Source organism: Musa acuminata, chromosome BXJ3-10 (genome assembly GCF_036884655.1).
Source record: "Musa acuminata AAA Group cultivar baxijiao chromosome BXJ3-10, Cavendish_Baxijiao_AAA, whole genome shotgun sequence".
Classification (NCBI taxonomy): domain Eukaryota; kingdom Viridiplantae; phylum Streptophyta; class Magnoliopsida; order Zingiberales; family Musaceae; genus Musa; species Musa acuminata.
The window spans coordinates 19,650,484-19,667,665 of record NC_088358.1 but is presented as its reverse complement, the minus strand read 5'-3'; the positions used below and the strand labels follow the sequence as shown (position 1 = coordinate 19,667,665).

Sequence of the window (17,182 nt, the reverse complement as noted above, 5' to 3'; positions counted from 1 at the left end):
CTTCCACCCCTTATTGCTGGAAGGGGCCCCGCTCACCCGAAAACCCGCTCGGGCGGACAAATAGTAGCCCCCCGACCCCTTGGAAAGACGGAAGCAGGAAATGAAGAGGGCATGGGTCGGGGTTATGTGGGCATAGTGACACTCCCCCAAAAACGCCACCAGATAGCGTCATGAGTTCGGCGCCATCTGGGACGGGGAGATTGCTAGTCATAAGTGCCCAGCAAGCCAATCACGTGAGTGATGGCACGTGTGACTTGATACAGAATCTTTTTGCTTATTATATTTTTGGCGTATATCACTTTATAACTATTGCATAAATGCATATGTATTGTGATGTCCTTGGATTTGTGCAATGGGAATCGGATCGTGATGAGATCACGATAATGAGATCGATTCACCTTTAAACACATATCCTAAATAATCCCGGTCATAGGTTACTCGAGAGGGACATCGTGATAACCGGATAGACTGGTGTGCTGTATACCCGTCCATATGATGGATGCAGCTGGTCTCATAGCTGCTCGTGTAGGGACACTAGGGATACAGTACAAGTGCTCATTGGAGAATGAGTTCACTGATTGATCCGCTTACGGAATGCTGGATGGTTGATGATGCCTTATTGTCAGACAACGATTCCGTAGTCCTAGTGGTGTATCTGGTTCTTAGACTTGAGACACCAAGGATGTCCTGTATGAGTGCTCCACTCTTTGATACCAGACTTATAGGTTTGGCTGTTCCCAGATCTAGTACAGCTGGTCATTGGGAGTGGTAGTCGACCTTACGAGGGCTATTGAGTGTCGATAGAGGATCATCCACTCTCGGTATCATGAGAGGAATATCCCATGTGTTCTTGCTCAGACAAATCCCTGGCCAGGGTCATTCGGGTTGAGAGAGAAAGAGTTCTCCGGGAGAATCCGATTAGAGCGAGACTCAAGTAGAAACCGTATGGGTCTGACAGCACCATGCTCGATATACGGTCTCTGGGATATTAGATGGATGAGGGACTATAGGTACATGGTAACTGAGGACAGACAGGTCCAATGGATTGGATTCCCCTGTATCGTCTGGGGACTACGGCGTAGTGGCCTAGTACTTCCGTAGTCGATGAGTCGAGTGAATTATTACAGAGATAATAATTCACTTAGTTAGAAGGAGTTCTGACAGGTATGACTCACGGCCAGCTCGATATTGGGCCTAGAGGGTCACACACATATGGTAGGCATTGCGATGAGTAGAGGTTCGGATATGAGATATCCGACGGAGCCCTTGTCTTATTGGATGCAGATCCAATACCCACTAGGGAAAGGACCCATTAGGGTTTTGACACGGGATCTCTATAAATAGGAGGGATTCACAGCCTCATAGGCTAGAGTCTTTGCTTGCCCTTCCTATTCTCCTCTCCCTCTCCACCTCAGAGTAGGCCTGGAGTTTTGAGGAGCGTCGTCGCAACCCTGCTGTGTGGATCACCGCTAGAGAGGAGGACGCTTGACCTCCTTCACCCTCTCCTGAGGATCTGCAAGGAAACAGGGATATACGATCTCCCTAGGTAACACAATCTCTATACGCAGTTTTGTGTTTTGCGGATTTTGCGCACCAATCTTCGCACGACGACGAACATCTTTTTGGGAATCGGAGATTTTTGTTTTCTTGTTCTTCCGCTGCGCATATGATGTCGCCCCCATGATTTCCCAACAGTGGTATCAGAGCCAGGTTGTTCGTGCGAATGATTGGTTTTGAACTGCGTGTATTGTGTTTAGGAAGAATTATGACGTTAAAATCGTTGACGCAAAAGCGAGGAAGGGCAGCAATAGTTGCTCTATTGCTGCCCTCGATCTGCATGCCTGCAGCCAGCCGCAGCCGCAGCCAGGCAGCACAGCGCCGGCGCATGCGCAAGCGCTGTGCCTGCAGTAGCCGGCCGGCGATCTGCTTGCAGTAGGCTTGCGGCCGGCGGGGCTGGGAGCCCGCTCGGTAGAAGCGCCTGCGGCCACTGAGCCCGCGGGCAGAGGCGCCGCGGGGCAGCAGCGCGGGCTGAGGCACCGCAGGGCAGCGGCGCCTGTGGCCGCTGCTCCCACGGGCAAAAACCCCGCAGGGGCGGCCGCCAGCGAGACAGCACCACCTGCGGGCGCTGACTCGCGGGCAGAACCGCCCGCGAAGGCGGCGGCGCCCGCGGGGGCACCCACCTGCAGCGGCAGCGACCCCAGCGGGCGTGCCACCTGCAGGCGAGGGCAGTGCCCTCGCCCTCGCCGCACAGGCCGCCGCCAGCAGGGTGGCGGCGGCGGCGGCGCAGCAGCGAAAAGGGGAAAGGGTATTAGGGTTTTCTGCACAAAAGACAGTTTTGCCCCTCGGAATTTGAGAAATTCCAGTTTTTGTCTTTTGTCCAAATTACGAAAATACCCTTAGGAATTGAGAAATTCCCTATATATCCCTGATTTCAGAAAATATTAATTAATTAAAAGGTTTAGTTGATTATTATTTTTATTATCTAGTAGTCCTACATAATGACGATTATTTATACATGTGATGTATGATGAGTGGACGGATGATCATGGACCGTGTGATGTGTGTACTTGTGATTATTATTATTGAGGTCTGCGAACCTCCATTATATTTCTCGTTTATTGTCGGGCCTGCGTGCCTATGATTAAGTTGTAATCACATGAGGAGGCGCAGCGGGAGCGTGGAAGCCATAGCGGGACCCACGAGACGGACGATCGTGATGCATGAAGATGCATCAAGATGTCGACGGAACCAACGAGGACGAGATGGACGATCACAAGGCATGGAGATGCACCATTGCACACATAGATCTTGATGTGAGTGATTAGGCCTACTGGCTCGGGCCTAATCATATTAGGTTGTGGTCCATGATCATCTGGTGTGATTACTTATACACATACTAGATATGTATATATATTTGCATGCGATGTAGATATATATATTAAATATGTATATTTGTGACATGTCATAATAGGAGACCAAATCATAGAAACATCTCTCGATAATATTAAGTCGGTAAACGTGAGGCAATTAGATTGACCCACGTGGCCTTCCATCGTTATGAGTAGGAACCGATTCCCGGTGTAGGTTGAGTTGGTCGAGTCCCTCGAGACTCACCTATATCGCGATTCGCTATCTTGCTTACGACATAGAGATGTCACCGGTGACCTGAGGACATGGTATGCTTGGTCGAGTCCCTCGAGGGTATATCATCAAATCAGACTCATCTTGTAACGAAGGTGTTGATTTAACCGAGCATCATGGTTGGTCGAGTCCCTCGAGGCCATGGTGATTCGGAGGCCGAACAGGACGGGAATCACAAGGAGTTGTGATCGGCAAGAGTTGCCTACCTTTTAGGCTTAGTGTGATTGGTCGAGTCCCTCGAGGTTACACTAAGACGCTGATTGGATCCTGATCCCCACTAGAAGTCTGCCGGAGACTTCCGTTTCACGTGCTGAGGGTGTCGCGTGACTCGTTAGTAAAATAGTGGGAGCATATTAAGATAGAAGTCCATATCTTGATAGTTTATTTCTTGCAAAATCTGCATGTTATTCATTTTTGCTACATCTTTATTTTCAGAAAATGTCGCTTTCAAATCCCTTACGTGGCATACTTGATGTCAACCGCCTCACTGGTCCAAATTATACGGATTGGCTCCGTAACTTGAGAATTGTTCTCACAGCGGAGAAAATCGTGTACGTCCTTGATACAGTGATGCCTACGCCCGAAGAAGGGGCAAGCGAGGATGAGATCGCTCGCTACGTGAAGTACATTGATGACTCCACTCTTGCTCAGTGCTATATGTTGGGCTCTATGACTCCAGAGTTACAGAGACAACATGAAAAGATGGATGCCAGATCCATTCTCCTACATGTCCGTAAATTGTTTGAGGAACAGGGAAGGACTCAACGATATGAGATATCCAAGAGCCTTTTCCGTGCTAGGATGACTGAGGGGACACCGGTTCAGAACCATGTCCTAAAGATGATTGAGTGGATAGAGAAACTCACAGGTCTAGGAATGGTCCTAGAGGATAACTTGTGTGTGGACATTGTGCTTCAGTCCCTACCAGATTCCTTTTCACAGTTCATAATGAACTTTAATATGAACAAGCTTGAGGTGACTCTCCCAGAGCTCCTCAATATGTTGAGGGAGGCAGAGAGTACTATTAAGAAAGAGAAGCCAGTTCTCTACACTGGTGAGACCAGAAAGAAAAGGAAAGCAGAAAGGTCCCTTAAGAAGGGAAAAGGCAAGGGCAAACAAGGTAAAGCAAAGGTTGCCAAGAAAGACCCAACAAAGGACAAAGGCCAGTGCTTCCACTGTGGTAAAGATGGGCACTGGAAGAGAAACTGCAAAGAGTACCTTGCAGAAAGGGCGAAACAAAAGCTTGATGAAGCTTCAGGTACATTCATGATCGGTCTCCATTTGTCAGACTCTTATGATAACACATGGGTATTAGATACCGGTAGTGCTTATCATATATGTAATTCGTTGCAGGTTCTGGCAAGGCCCAGGAGACTAGAGAGAGGCGAGATGGACCTCAAGATGGGTAATGGAGCAAAAGTTGCTGTTTTAGCTGTTGGCGAGGTCGCCCTACATCTGCCTAGTGGAGCTTTTATTGCATTAGATGCATGTTATTTTGTTCCTTCTATTATCAAAAACATTATCTCCATTTCATGTTTAACAGTTAGTGGATATAAATTTGTTTTTGAGAACAATGGTTGTTCGATATTATTAGATGATAAGATCATCACGAAAGGAACATTGCATAATGGTTTATTTATGTTAGACACCACTCCACAAATCATGAATATAAATATGTCCAAAAGGAAACGAGATGAGTTGAACAGTGCATACCTGTGGCATTGTAGGCTAGGTCACATCCATGAAAGAAGGATTCAAAAGTTGCTAAATGATGGATATCTAGATCCATTCGACTATGTGTCATATGCAACTTGTGAGCCTTGCATTCGTGGAAAACTGACCAACTCTCCATTTAGTGGAACTGGAGAGAGAGCCACTGAGTTGTTGGAACTCATACATAGTGATGTATGTGGACCCATGTCAACTCATGCCATTGGAGGTTACTCCTACTTCATTACATTTACTGATGATTTCTCAAGGTATGGATATGTGTACTTAATGAAGTACAAGTCCGAGGCCTTTGAGAAATTCAGAGAGTATAAGAATGAGGTGGAGAACCAGACTGGAAAGAGTATCAAAACTCTTCGATCAGATCGAGGAGGTGAGTACTTAAGTACAGAGTTTACTCACTTCCTCAAGGACCATGGGATATTATCCCAATGGACACCTCCTTATACACCTCAGCTCAATGGTGTCTCTGAAAGGAGAAATCGTACATTATTAGATATGGTACGGTCCATGATGAGTTTCGCTGACCTACCCATCTCATTCTGGGGATATGCCCTAGAAACCGCAGCTTACCTTCTGAACAGAGTTCCAACTAAGTCGGTGGTGTCTACACCATATGAGATATGGAAAGGGAAGAAGCCTGATCTTAAAGTAGTTAAGATTTGGGGCTGCTCTGCCCATGTTAAAAGACACAACCCCGATAAGTTAGAATCAAGGACAGGGCGATGTAAATTTGTGGGATACCCCAAGGAAACTTGTGGGTATTACTTCTATCATCTCGAGGACCAAAAAGTCTTTGTAGCTAAGAGAGCAGTGTTCCTTGAGAAGGAACACATTCTTGACGGAGACAGTGGGAGAATGATAGAATTGAGCGAGGTTGGAGAACCAAGCTCAAGCACCACTCTACAGCCCGAGTCTGTTCAGGTATCTAATACACAAGTTTCAACTTTACGCAGGTCTGATAGAGTATCCCATCCTCCTGAGAGATATGTGGGACATATTAGAGCAGAGGATGTAGAGGATATTGATCCTCAGACCTACGAGGAGGCTATTATGAGTATAGACTCCGGGAAGTGGAAAGAAGCCATGAATTCTGAGATGGATTCTATGTACTCCAATAAGGTTTGGAACCTAGTTGATGCACCCGAAGGTATTGTACCCATCGGTTGCAAGTGGATCTTTAAGAAAAAGATCGGAGTAGATGGAAAGGTAGAGACCTATAAAGCAAGGCTAGTGGCTAAGGGGTATCGTCAAAGGCAAGGTGTTGACTACGACGAAACTTTCTCACCCGTAGCAATGCTAAAATCCATCAGAATTCTATTGGCTATTGCAGCACACTATGATTATGAGATCTGGCAGATGGATGTGAAAACCGCATTCCTCAACGGGAACCTGGAGGAGGAGGTGTATATGATGCAACCTGAGGGATTCGTGTCCAAGAACTGCCCAGATAAGGTGTGTAGGTTGCTTAGATCCATTTATGGACTAAAGCAAGCTTCCCGAAGTTGGAACATAAGATTTGATGAGGCAATCAGATCTTATGACTTCGTTAAGAACGAAGATGAGCCTTGTGTATACAGAAAGGTAAGTGGGAGCGCTATTAGCTTTTTGGTGTTATATGTGGATGACATCCTCATCATTGGGAATGACATAGGAATGCTATCCACAATAAAGGCTTGGTTATCTAGACACTTCTCCATGAAGGACTTAGGAGAAGCATCTTATATCTTGGGGATTAGAATCTATAGAGATAGATCCAAAAGGATGCTTGGCTTGTCCCAGTCCAGGTACATAGAAACTATTGTCAAAAGGTTTGGCATGGAAAATTCCAAAAGAGGTCTCATACCGATGAGACATGGGATATCGCTTTCTACGAGTATGTCCCCAAAGACTCCAGAAGAAAGGGCGAACATGGATATGATACCTTATGCCTCAGCAATAGGGTCTATCATGTATGCCATGCTATGTACTAGGCCTGATATAGCGCATGCTCTGAGTGTCACGAGCAGGTATCAGGCGGATCCAGGCTTGGAGCACTGGAAAGCAGTAAAGTGTATCCTTAAGTACTTGAGAAGGACTAAGAATCTTTTACTAGTATATGGAGGTAATAGCCTTAAGGTTGAAGGCTACACTGACTCAAGTTTTCAGTCTGATGTCGATGATAGCAAGTCGAATTCAGGGTATGTGTACACCTTGAATGGAGGAGCAGTGTGCTGGAAGAGTTCCAAGCAAGATACCACTGCTGACTCGACCACAGAGGCGGAGTACATTGCTGCATCAGATGCAGCAAAGGAGGGAGTCTGGTTGAAGAAGTTCATCACAGATTTGGGAGTCGTGCCGGATAGTGAGGAGCCGATTTCCCTATATTGCGATAACAACGGGGCAATTGCTCAAGCGAAGGAACCTAGGTCTTATCAGAAATCTAAGCATGTTCTGAGGAGGTTCCACCTTATCAGAGAGATCGTGACCCGAGGAGATGTAGCAGTGGAAAGAGTTCCATCCGAAGATAACATTGCAGATCCACTAACAAAGCCATTGTCTCAGATTGTCTTTGAGCGTCACAGGGGTCTGATGGGGATCAGACACATAGGTGATTGGCTTTAGGTCAAGTGAGAGATTGCTAGTCATAAGTGCCCAGCAAGCCAATCACGTGAGTGATGGCACGTGTGACTTGATACAGAATCTTTTTGCTTATTATATTTTTGGCGTATATCACTTTATAACTATTGCATAAATGCATATGTATTGTGATGTCCTTGGATTTGTGCAATGGGAATCGGATCGTGATGAGATCACGATAATGAGATCGATTCACCTTTAAACACATATCCTAAATAATCCCGGTCATAGGTTACTCGAGAGGGACATCGTGATAACCGGATAGACTGGTGTGCTGTATACCCGTCCATATGATGGATGCAGCTGGTCTCATAGCTGCTCGTGTAGGGACACTAGGGATACAGTACAGGTGCTCATTGGAGAATGAGTTCACTGATTGATCCGCTTACGGAATGCTGGATGGTTGATGATGCCTTATTGTCAGACAACGATTCCGTAGTCCTAGTGGTGTATCTGGTTCTTAGACTTGAGACACCAAGGATGTCCTGTATGAGTGCTCCACTCTTTGATACCAGACTTATAGGTTTGGCTGTTCCCAGATCTAGTACAGCTGGTCATTGGGAGTGGTAGTCGACCTTACGAGGGCTATTGAGTGTCGATAGAGGATCATCCACTCTCGGTATCATGAGAGGAATATCCCATGTGTTCTTGCTCAGACAAATCCCTGGCCAGGGTCATTCGGGTTGAGAGAGAAAGAGTTCTCCGGGAGAATCCGATTAGAGCGAGACTCAAGTAGAAACCGTATGGGTCTGACAGCACCATGCTCGATATACGGTCTCTGGGATATTAGATGGATGAGGGACTATAGGTACATGGTAACTGAGGACAGACAGGTCCAATGGATTGGATTCCCCTGTATCGTCTGGGGACTACGGCGTAGTGGCCTAGTACTTCCGTAGTCGATGAGTCGAGTGAATTATTACAGAGATAATAATTCACTTAGTTAGAAGGAGTTCTGACAGGTATGACTCACGGCCAGCTCGATATTGGGCCTAGAGGGTCACACACATATGGTAGGCATTGCGATGAGTAGAGGTTCGGATATGAGATATCCGACGGAGCCCTTGTCTTATTGGATGCAGATCCAATACCCACTAGGGAAAGGACCCATTAGGGTTTTGACACGGGATCTCTATAAATAGGAGGGATTCACAGCCTCATAGGCTAGAGTCTTTGCTTGCCCTTCCTATTCTCCTCTCCCTCTCCACCTCAGAGTAGGCCTGGAGTTTTGAGGAGCGTCATCGCAACCCTGCTGTGTGGATCACCGCTAGAGAGGAGGACGCTTGACCTCCTTCATCCTCTCCTGAGGATCTGCAAGGAAACAGGGATATACGATCTCCCTAGGTAACACAATCTCTATACGCAGTTTTGTGTTTTGCGGATTTTGCGCACCAATCTTCGCACGACGACGAACATCTTTTTGGGAATCGGAGATTTTTGTTTTCTTGTTCTTCCGCTGCGCATATGATGTCGCCCCCATGATTTCCCAACAGAGATACGCCACCAGGAAATACAGGAAGCTATGATGGGGTGTAAGGGGAGGCGTAGCCCGGCCTCGAAAGCGTCTAGGGTGAGGGCGAAGCCCTTAGGAATTGGGTCATACGCCCGTTGACCGGGCTCAGGAGCAAGAAGGACAAACTCCTCCGGGATACCGTAACGATCCCGGAGGAGGCTCAGCGACGACTCACCCATGGTAGAGTCGTGGTCGTGCGGCCACATCAGGGCCTTAAGGGCCCGGGCCGCCTTCTCATCGGACGACGAGGCGGGATTCGACGAAGTCGCCGTCTCCGCGGCCTTCGAAGAAGATGAATGGGAGGAAGAAGACACCATTCTCACTGACCTTCAGCAAGGAAAGAAGGAACGATTGGCGCGAGACGAGCGAGGGTGTACAAAGTAGCGCGACGAAAACAGATGAAGAAACACCCAGCGGCCAGCCTCGGGCTACCTATAAGCAGGCCGCGTCCCGCCAAAAGGCAACCCCTCGTCTCCCAAAGAACGCTTCGAAAAATAGAGAGCATCACCTCACCATAAATGCAGTCTGACACAGCAGCCAGCGGCAGCGCGGTGCGAAGTACGGAGGCGCCCAATCATATCAGCCTCGAAAACTGGCAGCCCCCAAAAGGCGGAGCCCTTTACTTTCCCCAGAAGAAAAGCGACCCGACCTCCCGCGCCCGCGCACGTTCGGACAGCCAATCGCTGGCCGGAACCGATCGCTGGCCTAGAGCCAAGTACCGCCTCGGCCGCAGTCTGCCTACGCCGAATACCTCGGCTTCATTCCGGCCGAGCCCGCAACCTCGGACGCATAATACCCGAGGCCTCCGCGGCTCCTCGGCTCTACGCCATCCCGAGACCACACCTGCGCGATCACCCCGCCTGCGTTGTGCTCCTCGGCCCTCGACTCTACGCCATCCCGAGACCACACCTGCGCGGTCACCCCGCCTGCGTTGTGCTCCTCGGCCCTCGGCTCTACGCCATCCCGAGACCACACCTGCGCGGTCACCCCGCCTGCGTTGTGCTCCTCGGCCCTCGGCTCTACGCCATCCCGAGACCACCCCGCCTGCGTTGTGCTCCTCGGCCCTCGGCTCTACGCCATCCCGAGACCACACCTACGCGGTCACCCCGCCTACGTTGTACTCCTCGGCCCTCGACTCTACGCCATCCCGAGACCACACCTGCGCGGTCACCCCGCCTGCGTTGTGCTCCTCGGCCTTCGTCGCCATCGCTCCCGAGTCCAATCCTGCTCGGCCTTCCACGCATCGCGCGATCGGTCCGGCTACACCATGCCCCTCAGACCCGCGTAAACAGCCCGCTTGAAGCAAGAAGCCATGCCTCGGACTCCCTGCAGGCAAAACCGACGCATAGCTCCTTTCGGGGGGGGGGGGGACATATGATAGGGGTAAAAACTGATTTGACATAATATCCCGGATTTGACATAATACACCCCCACGTCAGTCGCCCCTGTGCGGCGCGCTGCCCTAGGAAGCGAGCATTAACACCGACATGACACGCGCCCATACCGAGCGAGCATTAACGACGACGCGACATGCACCATACCCAAACGGCCTCCTCAGCTGACCCCTCACGACCGGCCGAGGCAGAGCAAGGCGCTGACTGACGCTCCCCATACCCTGCGGGAGCCCGGCCTTCCACGCAATGTCCGCGACGACGACAGACGCCATCAGAGGTACGACCCTGCTCCTGCAGGACGGCACATCAGGTAACATCAAACCCCCTCTATAAATACTCCCTAGCGCCCAACGGGCAAGGGGGTCTCTCTCTCTCTCCCTCTCTCTCTCTCTCTCTCTCTCTGAACACTCCTCTCCGCGTCACTGACTCGGTCGTCGGAGGGATCGGGCCGCACTACCGACCCGACCTGTGTGCAGGTACTCGACCGCTGCTGAATCCACTCGGCGTCCCGGCGCTTCCCCGCTGCTGATCCCAACCGTTTGGAGCCCTGAACCAGCCGCATCGACCCCAAGGTCACAGCTCAAAGAGTTACTTACCGTAACACTATTATTATTATTATTATTATTATTATTATTATTATTATTATTATTATTATTATTATTATTATTATTATTATTATTATTATTATTATTATTATTATTATTATTATTATTGTTATTATTGTTATTATTATTATTATTATTATTATTATTATTATTATTTGGCAAATTACAGGATCATGTGGTTGGTAACATGTTTGTTCCATCAAAAAGATAATAGACATTTTCTTTGCCTTGTCATGTCCACAATGGTATATAACATAAGACTGCTCCAAACTAATCACAATTTTTTAGGATGAAATGGTGGTCCTTAAAAACATATGGAATCAAATAACAGAGAGTTTAGAAACAACTAAATGGTGGATGGGTGATGATTGACCCAACAAGCATATGTAGAGCCACTGCAAGCTTCATATACTAATTGAACTGCACAAGCACAAAAGTACAAAGAACATTCCACATGGAAGGTTTAGTTTTGAGTTGTAGCTAATGGTTTCACAGACACAACAACAAGTGGCAATTAAGGCCAAGATCTTGTCTCTTTTGATACCTTAGTCTTCCATCACAACCTTTTGACATACCCCATTAAGTTCTTGGATTCCAACATTTTGTGATTACATCAAATTACTCAAACCACCTTTGTTAAACCCATTCATTATAGGGCAAGCTTTGGTGGGATGTTGGGAGAGTGTCTCCGATACGTTGATGGTATATCAGGTGCTGAGAGAGCAACCTCTACTTAAATTTACCACAAAATCAATCCTCAATGTAGCAATGTATCATACTTAAAACATATTCTTAGTATAATATGAGTGTTATTTTTTCCTTGTGCCTGCAGAAATAGGTAATGCTTAATTTCACATGGAGGGGAGAGTTAAAATACAGTGAAAGAATTGTCTCAAACTTTGGAACTACAACAGAATCACTAATCGTAATCAATTAGGATGTTCATAGTGACAATACCATGCACCATTGATCAGTTTGAATGTAAATTAGGATGCTATATGCTACAAGATATCTTAATTAACATACATAATGGGATCTACCTTTGCTGTGTCGATAAAGAACAGATTATAAATATGTTATCATCAACCCGGGATCATTAGACTAGCAAATATATATTTGAACAGCAGATTTATGATGTGTTGGCATGTATCACATGAATTCTACAGCTACAAGTTTAAGACAGGAAACAAACCGCATAGACATATATAGACAGTACATCTACTTAATTGATAAACTGAAGCATAAAACTTAAAGTGAATTATAAAAGTCGATCACGGTTTAATACCAAACAGAAACCTGCCTATGCAAAAGGAAAAACTGGATAACAATCAAATGCGGTAAAACAAGCTGCAACCCCGATACAAGACTGGTACTAATAAATAATGTTCACTCATCATCTTCGTCCTCATCATCATCATCATCAGCACCACCAGATGCATTAAGGGCATTCAATCGTTCAATGAGTTTAGCCTTTCTTTCCTCATAAGTAAGCTTCTTCAAGTTATATCTGCAATGCAAGTTGAAATTAGTGAGAACATGCAGTATGTCTGCACGGTCATGATTCCATCAGCAAAAATCTGCTGTTAATCCAAGCACCGTCAATTCAATGATGATAACTCACAAAAGAATCATGACACCTAATCTTGTTGGTTTAAATGTGATTGGTTTATACCTCTTGTGCTCCGTTGGTGGTTCTTTTGTAGATTTTATTGCAATTGGATCTGCACGAATGGCAGCATGAACTTTCTTGTACATCTCTTCGATGTCATCAGGCTCAATACCTTTCTTGATATATTCACTGAAGTGTGTCTGGAACTTATCTGGTTCATCCTCCATCAAAGCCTGGGAGAAAAGAGAAGGTGAAGGTAATTGACAATCATGGATGATAATTTTTTATAGAGAACTTCCAATTTGCTTCACCGAAAGCATACAGGAAAACAAGCTTGAGGTGTCAAATCAAGGAAACAAAAGCAAATAAAAGGTTGAAAGAAATATACATGTGCAACTATATAATGAAAGTACTCAAAAGAATATTAAAGTATATATCCATCCAACTGCATGATAAGGCCATAGATCAATACATCAACATACTGAATTTACCAGGAAAATTGTGTAACAAAATAGACATGCATGCACACGCATTCACATAACATACAATAAATAAAATATCATGTGTGTGCATATTTACTTGATATTATGAATTTGCACATCACATCGCATACATGTATATAACAAGTAACAGAAACAATATAATGTGAGAAACAATTTGCACATCACATCACATACATGTATATAATAAGTAACATAAACAATATAAAGTAAGAAAAGACTGAGCATCCAACCCTCATGTAAGAGGCAACATGACCACCAAAAATGTAATTTCTGTGAACCTCCGCATCAAGTTGCTTCTCGTCGTTCTTAAAACCAGCAAATCTCTTATCACTGTGAGGGATATCAAGTCCACCATCTAATGCTCCCTACATTCAAAATGACCCCAGTTAGTCGAACATATGATAACAAACATACGAAACAGATATATGTTGTGGAGTTTGAGAATCATATATTTAAAACTATCTTTACATATAGGACTGATAAGATTGCAGAATAAGATGTGTGGCCCAGTGCAGATGCACATCTAGCTAATTAATGACATGATGATAGAGAAATATTATGATCCAGGTTTAGGTAGGATTTAATTAATGCCAGACGCTTGACCCACCAAATGCTCTAGAACTAGCGACCAAATTAACCTGTTCAAAGGAGTAATACAGCTACACTAGGTTAAAATAAATGATGGATTAAAATAAGCTCTGTTTTCTGTCCTGACTTAGATAACCAGTTAATTAGCAGGATTACCAACCAAACAGAAAAGGATTAAAATTAACAAGCCAGAATTAGAATGATCAAGTCTAACTATTGAATGAAATGCAGCCTAAAAGAAGAGCTAAGAGAAGCTGAAGCATGTAATGCTATGCTTCATAATGGTCAGGAAGCAAGGAGATGCTATGCTTCATAATACAGCTACACTAGGTTAAAATAAATGATGGATTAAAATAAGCTCTGTTTTCTGTCTTGACTTAGATAACCAGTTAATTAGCAGGATTACCAACCGAACAGAAAAGGATTAAAATTAACAAGCCAGAATTAGAATGATCAAGTCCAACTATTGAATGAAATGCAGCCTAAAAGAAAAGCTAAGAGAAGCTGAAGCATGTAATGCTATGCTTCATAATGGTCAGGAAGTAAGGAGATGTGGCGAAGAACCCTACATCTTGGGAGACAAATGGAAGATGATACTTGTTATAGACAAAAGCAAGAAGCAGCACATGTATCATTCATGAGAATGATTACCGATTCATTAATGAACAGGAAGTCAGATATGGTGGGATATCCTACACCTTGGAGGCAACATAGGATGACAAATGCATGTCATCATACGAATATCTATTCATATCTTACTACTCAACAATATATCAAACAAAAGGCTACAGCACCAAGCAACGTCTAATCAAGGTGAGGGCCACCAGGTACCAACAGTATGTGAATGCAAATCCCTGTATGAGACTGATCTGAAAATGTACAGAACTAAAACACAGAATCTATTAGCATGGTGAAGACAGATAATTTTAGACTAATGTGATTGATCAATAAAGTCACCAGCTTTTCCAATGATTCAATATAACTAAAAGGTATGGCCTTTAAAACAATGTGATACCAATATCGACACCACTAAAACCTGTGAGGAACTATTCCAACCATGTTTAAAGTAACAATATTAAGTTGTATAGTTAAAAATTTAGCACAGAATTCTGAATGAATGTTCAATAGATCATACCTACTCAAAAACACTGCCATGCAAAAAAGATGTTAATGGTTTAATATATCTCTTAAGCAGACCATGGTCTCAAGCGAGAAAGAAAGAATGGTGTTCATTATAAGATAGTAATCTGTTTGACTTGTCATTAAGTTTAATTCAATAACTCTCATTAGGCATTAAACATACATAAGCCATATCAAAATGAAAACCTACAAGGCTAATATCAGACCACGTCAGGTTGATATTGGAACAGGATCCCACCTTGCACCAAATGCACCTGCTATTGGCACAAGTTTCCATACACATCAACCAAGTCCCTCAAAGGTTCCGGTATTCTGTTGAGTTTTTCAACAATCTGTGAAAGATGAGATTTTGCTACAATAAATTTCTGAACCACACATGGCAGTAACAACAATTCATCTTTTGATCTATCTCTGAAATCCTGTCCTGCACTTATTACTATATGTATAACCAAAGTCATTCAATATTCACATTTAACAAGATATAATGCTGTTCTCTTTTATTAAAATGATATATTGTGAGAAACAATACCACTTGATGGGGCCTAGTTATTAAAGGCAAAGCAGCATCCCATCACAGAAAAGAAAATTGAGATAAGTTTGGAAGCACAGATGCCCATAAAGCAAAAAATGAAATTTTAGTAATGAGAAGATAATTACCTTAAGAGCACCAAACACTCGGTTGCCAGTTGTTGTCCTCACAAGGCCAACATCAAGCAGAGCACGGAAGGGCCTCCTGCTCTCAGCAGGTTCAACAGAGAAGTCCTCGCCAGTGGCCTAACCAAGACATTTAGGCAAGTTAGGCAGAAAACATTTTAGTTATATGTAAAAACAACAAACATGGAACACATACCTCTACATTCCCCTGGTATTCATCATCCATTTCAAGCATCTTCAGGACTCGCCTTGCCAGGAGAAGTCCAGTGCAATAGGCTAATCACCAACAAATATGGTTTGTTAACAACTAAGAACATGCATAAATAGGAAAACAAAAAAATATTACCTGCAGCATAGTTAGTAAGACCAACTTCAAGTCCATATCGTGGCAGTTCATGAGCATAAGCAGATGCGAGAACCAGATCACCAGCAATGCTTGCAGATATTACTTGTGCACAAATATCTTTATTACTCTGATATCATATCACGTTAAGAACTTAATCCTAATTACCACAAAAAAGAATAAAAGAAGCACAAAAAGTCAAAAACAGAAATCTTCTTTTGAGGATACAAATCGAACAACAAAACGATATTTAGGTGTATTGTATTTGTTCTTGTCCTGGTTAATCAACCTGATCCGTGCACGGTAATCGGTCTTCCCCTCTGTCCAGTCCGCAAAGACATAATAAATTACCAGCAACACTCGAACAACAGAATAAAAATTGGAAGATAAATACTACCTCTCCGTCTCTTGTACTTGACTTGATAGCGCTTGGAGTAAGCCTTCGTTTTTTGAGTCTTGACAAAGGCCTGAAATATTGACACCATTCTTAAGTCAGGTATTCAGAAATACATCTAATGATTTGACTACAGACAGACAAAACAGAGCTGTGGATGCCACTATAACCGTGCTGTAACATTTCATCTAAGAAATGTACATTAAAGGAAGAATGGAGAAAGCGCATCTATCAAAAAACAATAAAGATATTTAGAGCCACAACTGATAAGATGTTGCGAGTGAAGGCGTTATTATTGGTACAATAACTCTGTGCAAAATAAGAAGACAGCTACGAGCACAAAAGAGCCTGCAGACAATAGTGAGCAACACAGTCCAATCTTTTCGTGAATCAGCTTTGACACAGATCAACTAAGAAACCGTAGAAACTAAAAGCACGCAGCGACGGATCGACGACCACGAAGGACAAAGCAACTCAAGAAATCGTAGAAAAGAGAAGAACAAGATTGAAATGAAGAATATCGTAATACATCAATTCAGAGGACCTCCGGAAGTCGACATCCTACTGACTAGCAGAACAATTGCACTACAACTGCCGGAAATTGAAGTCTAGCCAGAGAATAGGAAGACGGAGGTAGAGATGTCCCAAGCTACGACTACAAGCCGAAAGAATTCAGATCGATTAAAGATCAGAAAATACATCTGAAGGAAACAAGTAGAGGAGCGAGAGATTGAGGCCATCTCACCATCTCTCCTTCTCCGCTGCTGCCTTCGCGGCGTCGAAGCGGAGGGGAGGGCTTATAAGGGAGACGCTGCTACTCGTTATCGAAAACCCTAGGACACCATCATGCCATCGAAAGATCCGACGGTCGCGATCGCTCTGGTTTACATCTGGCTTTTATCTGAGCCCGATAGGTTTCGGATCCGGGTTTGGGTCCGGTTCTGCTGTCTG

At 44.7% G+C, this 17,182-nt stretch overlaps 1 protein-coding gene across 2 annotated transcripts; it reads right to left on the bottom strand.

Moving 5' to 3' along the window:
• Positions 1 to 12,226: 12,226 nt before the first annotated feature.
• Positions 12,227 to 17,062, bottom strand: LOC135581682 (large ribosomal subunit protein uL18-like). Of its 2 annotated transcripts, none has more exons than XM_065169881.1 (9): positions 16,977 to 17,062; positions 16,235 to 16,304; positions 16,066 to 16,157; positions 15,841 to 15,967; positions 15,691 to 15,770; positions 15,498 to 15,614; positions 13,343 to 13,477; positions 12,673 to 12,842; positions 12,227 to 12,507 (listed from the first exon to the last, which is right to left on the bottom strand). In XM_065169881.1, exons 1-9 carry the CDS (start codon positions 16,977 to 16,979, stop codon positions 12,387 to 12,389), a joined length of 915 nt encoding a protein of 304 aa, XP_065025953.1. In that variant the 5' UTR covers positions 16,980 to 17,062; the 3' UTR covers positions 12,227 to 12,386. The 2 variants fall into 2 exon arrangements, with proteins under 2 accessions (XP_065025953.1, XP_065025954.1); XM_065169882.1 differs by lacking the exon at positions 16,977 to 17,062 and adding an exon at positions 16,761 to 16,823.
• Positions 17,063 to 17,182: the final 120 nt, after the last annotated feature.

What these genes read in the sequence shown, in the direction of transcription:
- LOC135581682 (XM_065169881.1), bottom strand. An exon ending in TCTTACTAACTATGCTGCAG is followed by an intron (nt 15,771 to 15,840) that starts GTAATATTTTTT and finishes GTTGGTGATTAG; the next exon opens with CCTATTGCACTGGACTTCTC. An exon ending in AATACCAGGGGAATGTAGAG is followed by an intron (nt 15,615 to 15,690) that starts GTATGTGTTCCA and finishes TGTCTTGGTTAG; the next exon opens with GCCACTGGCGAGGACTTCTC.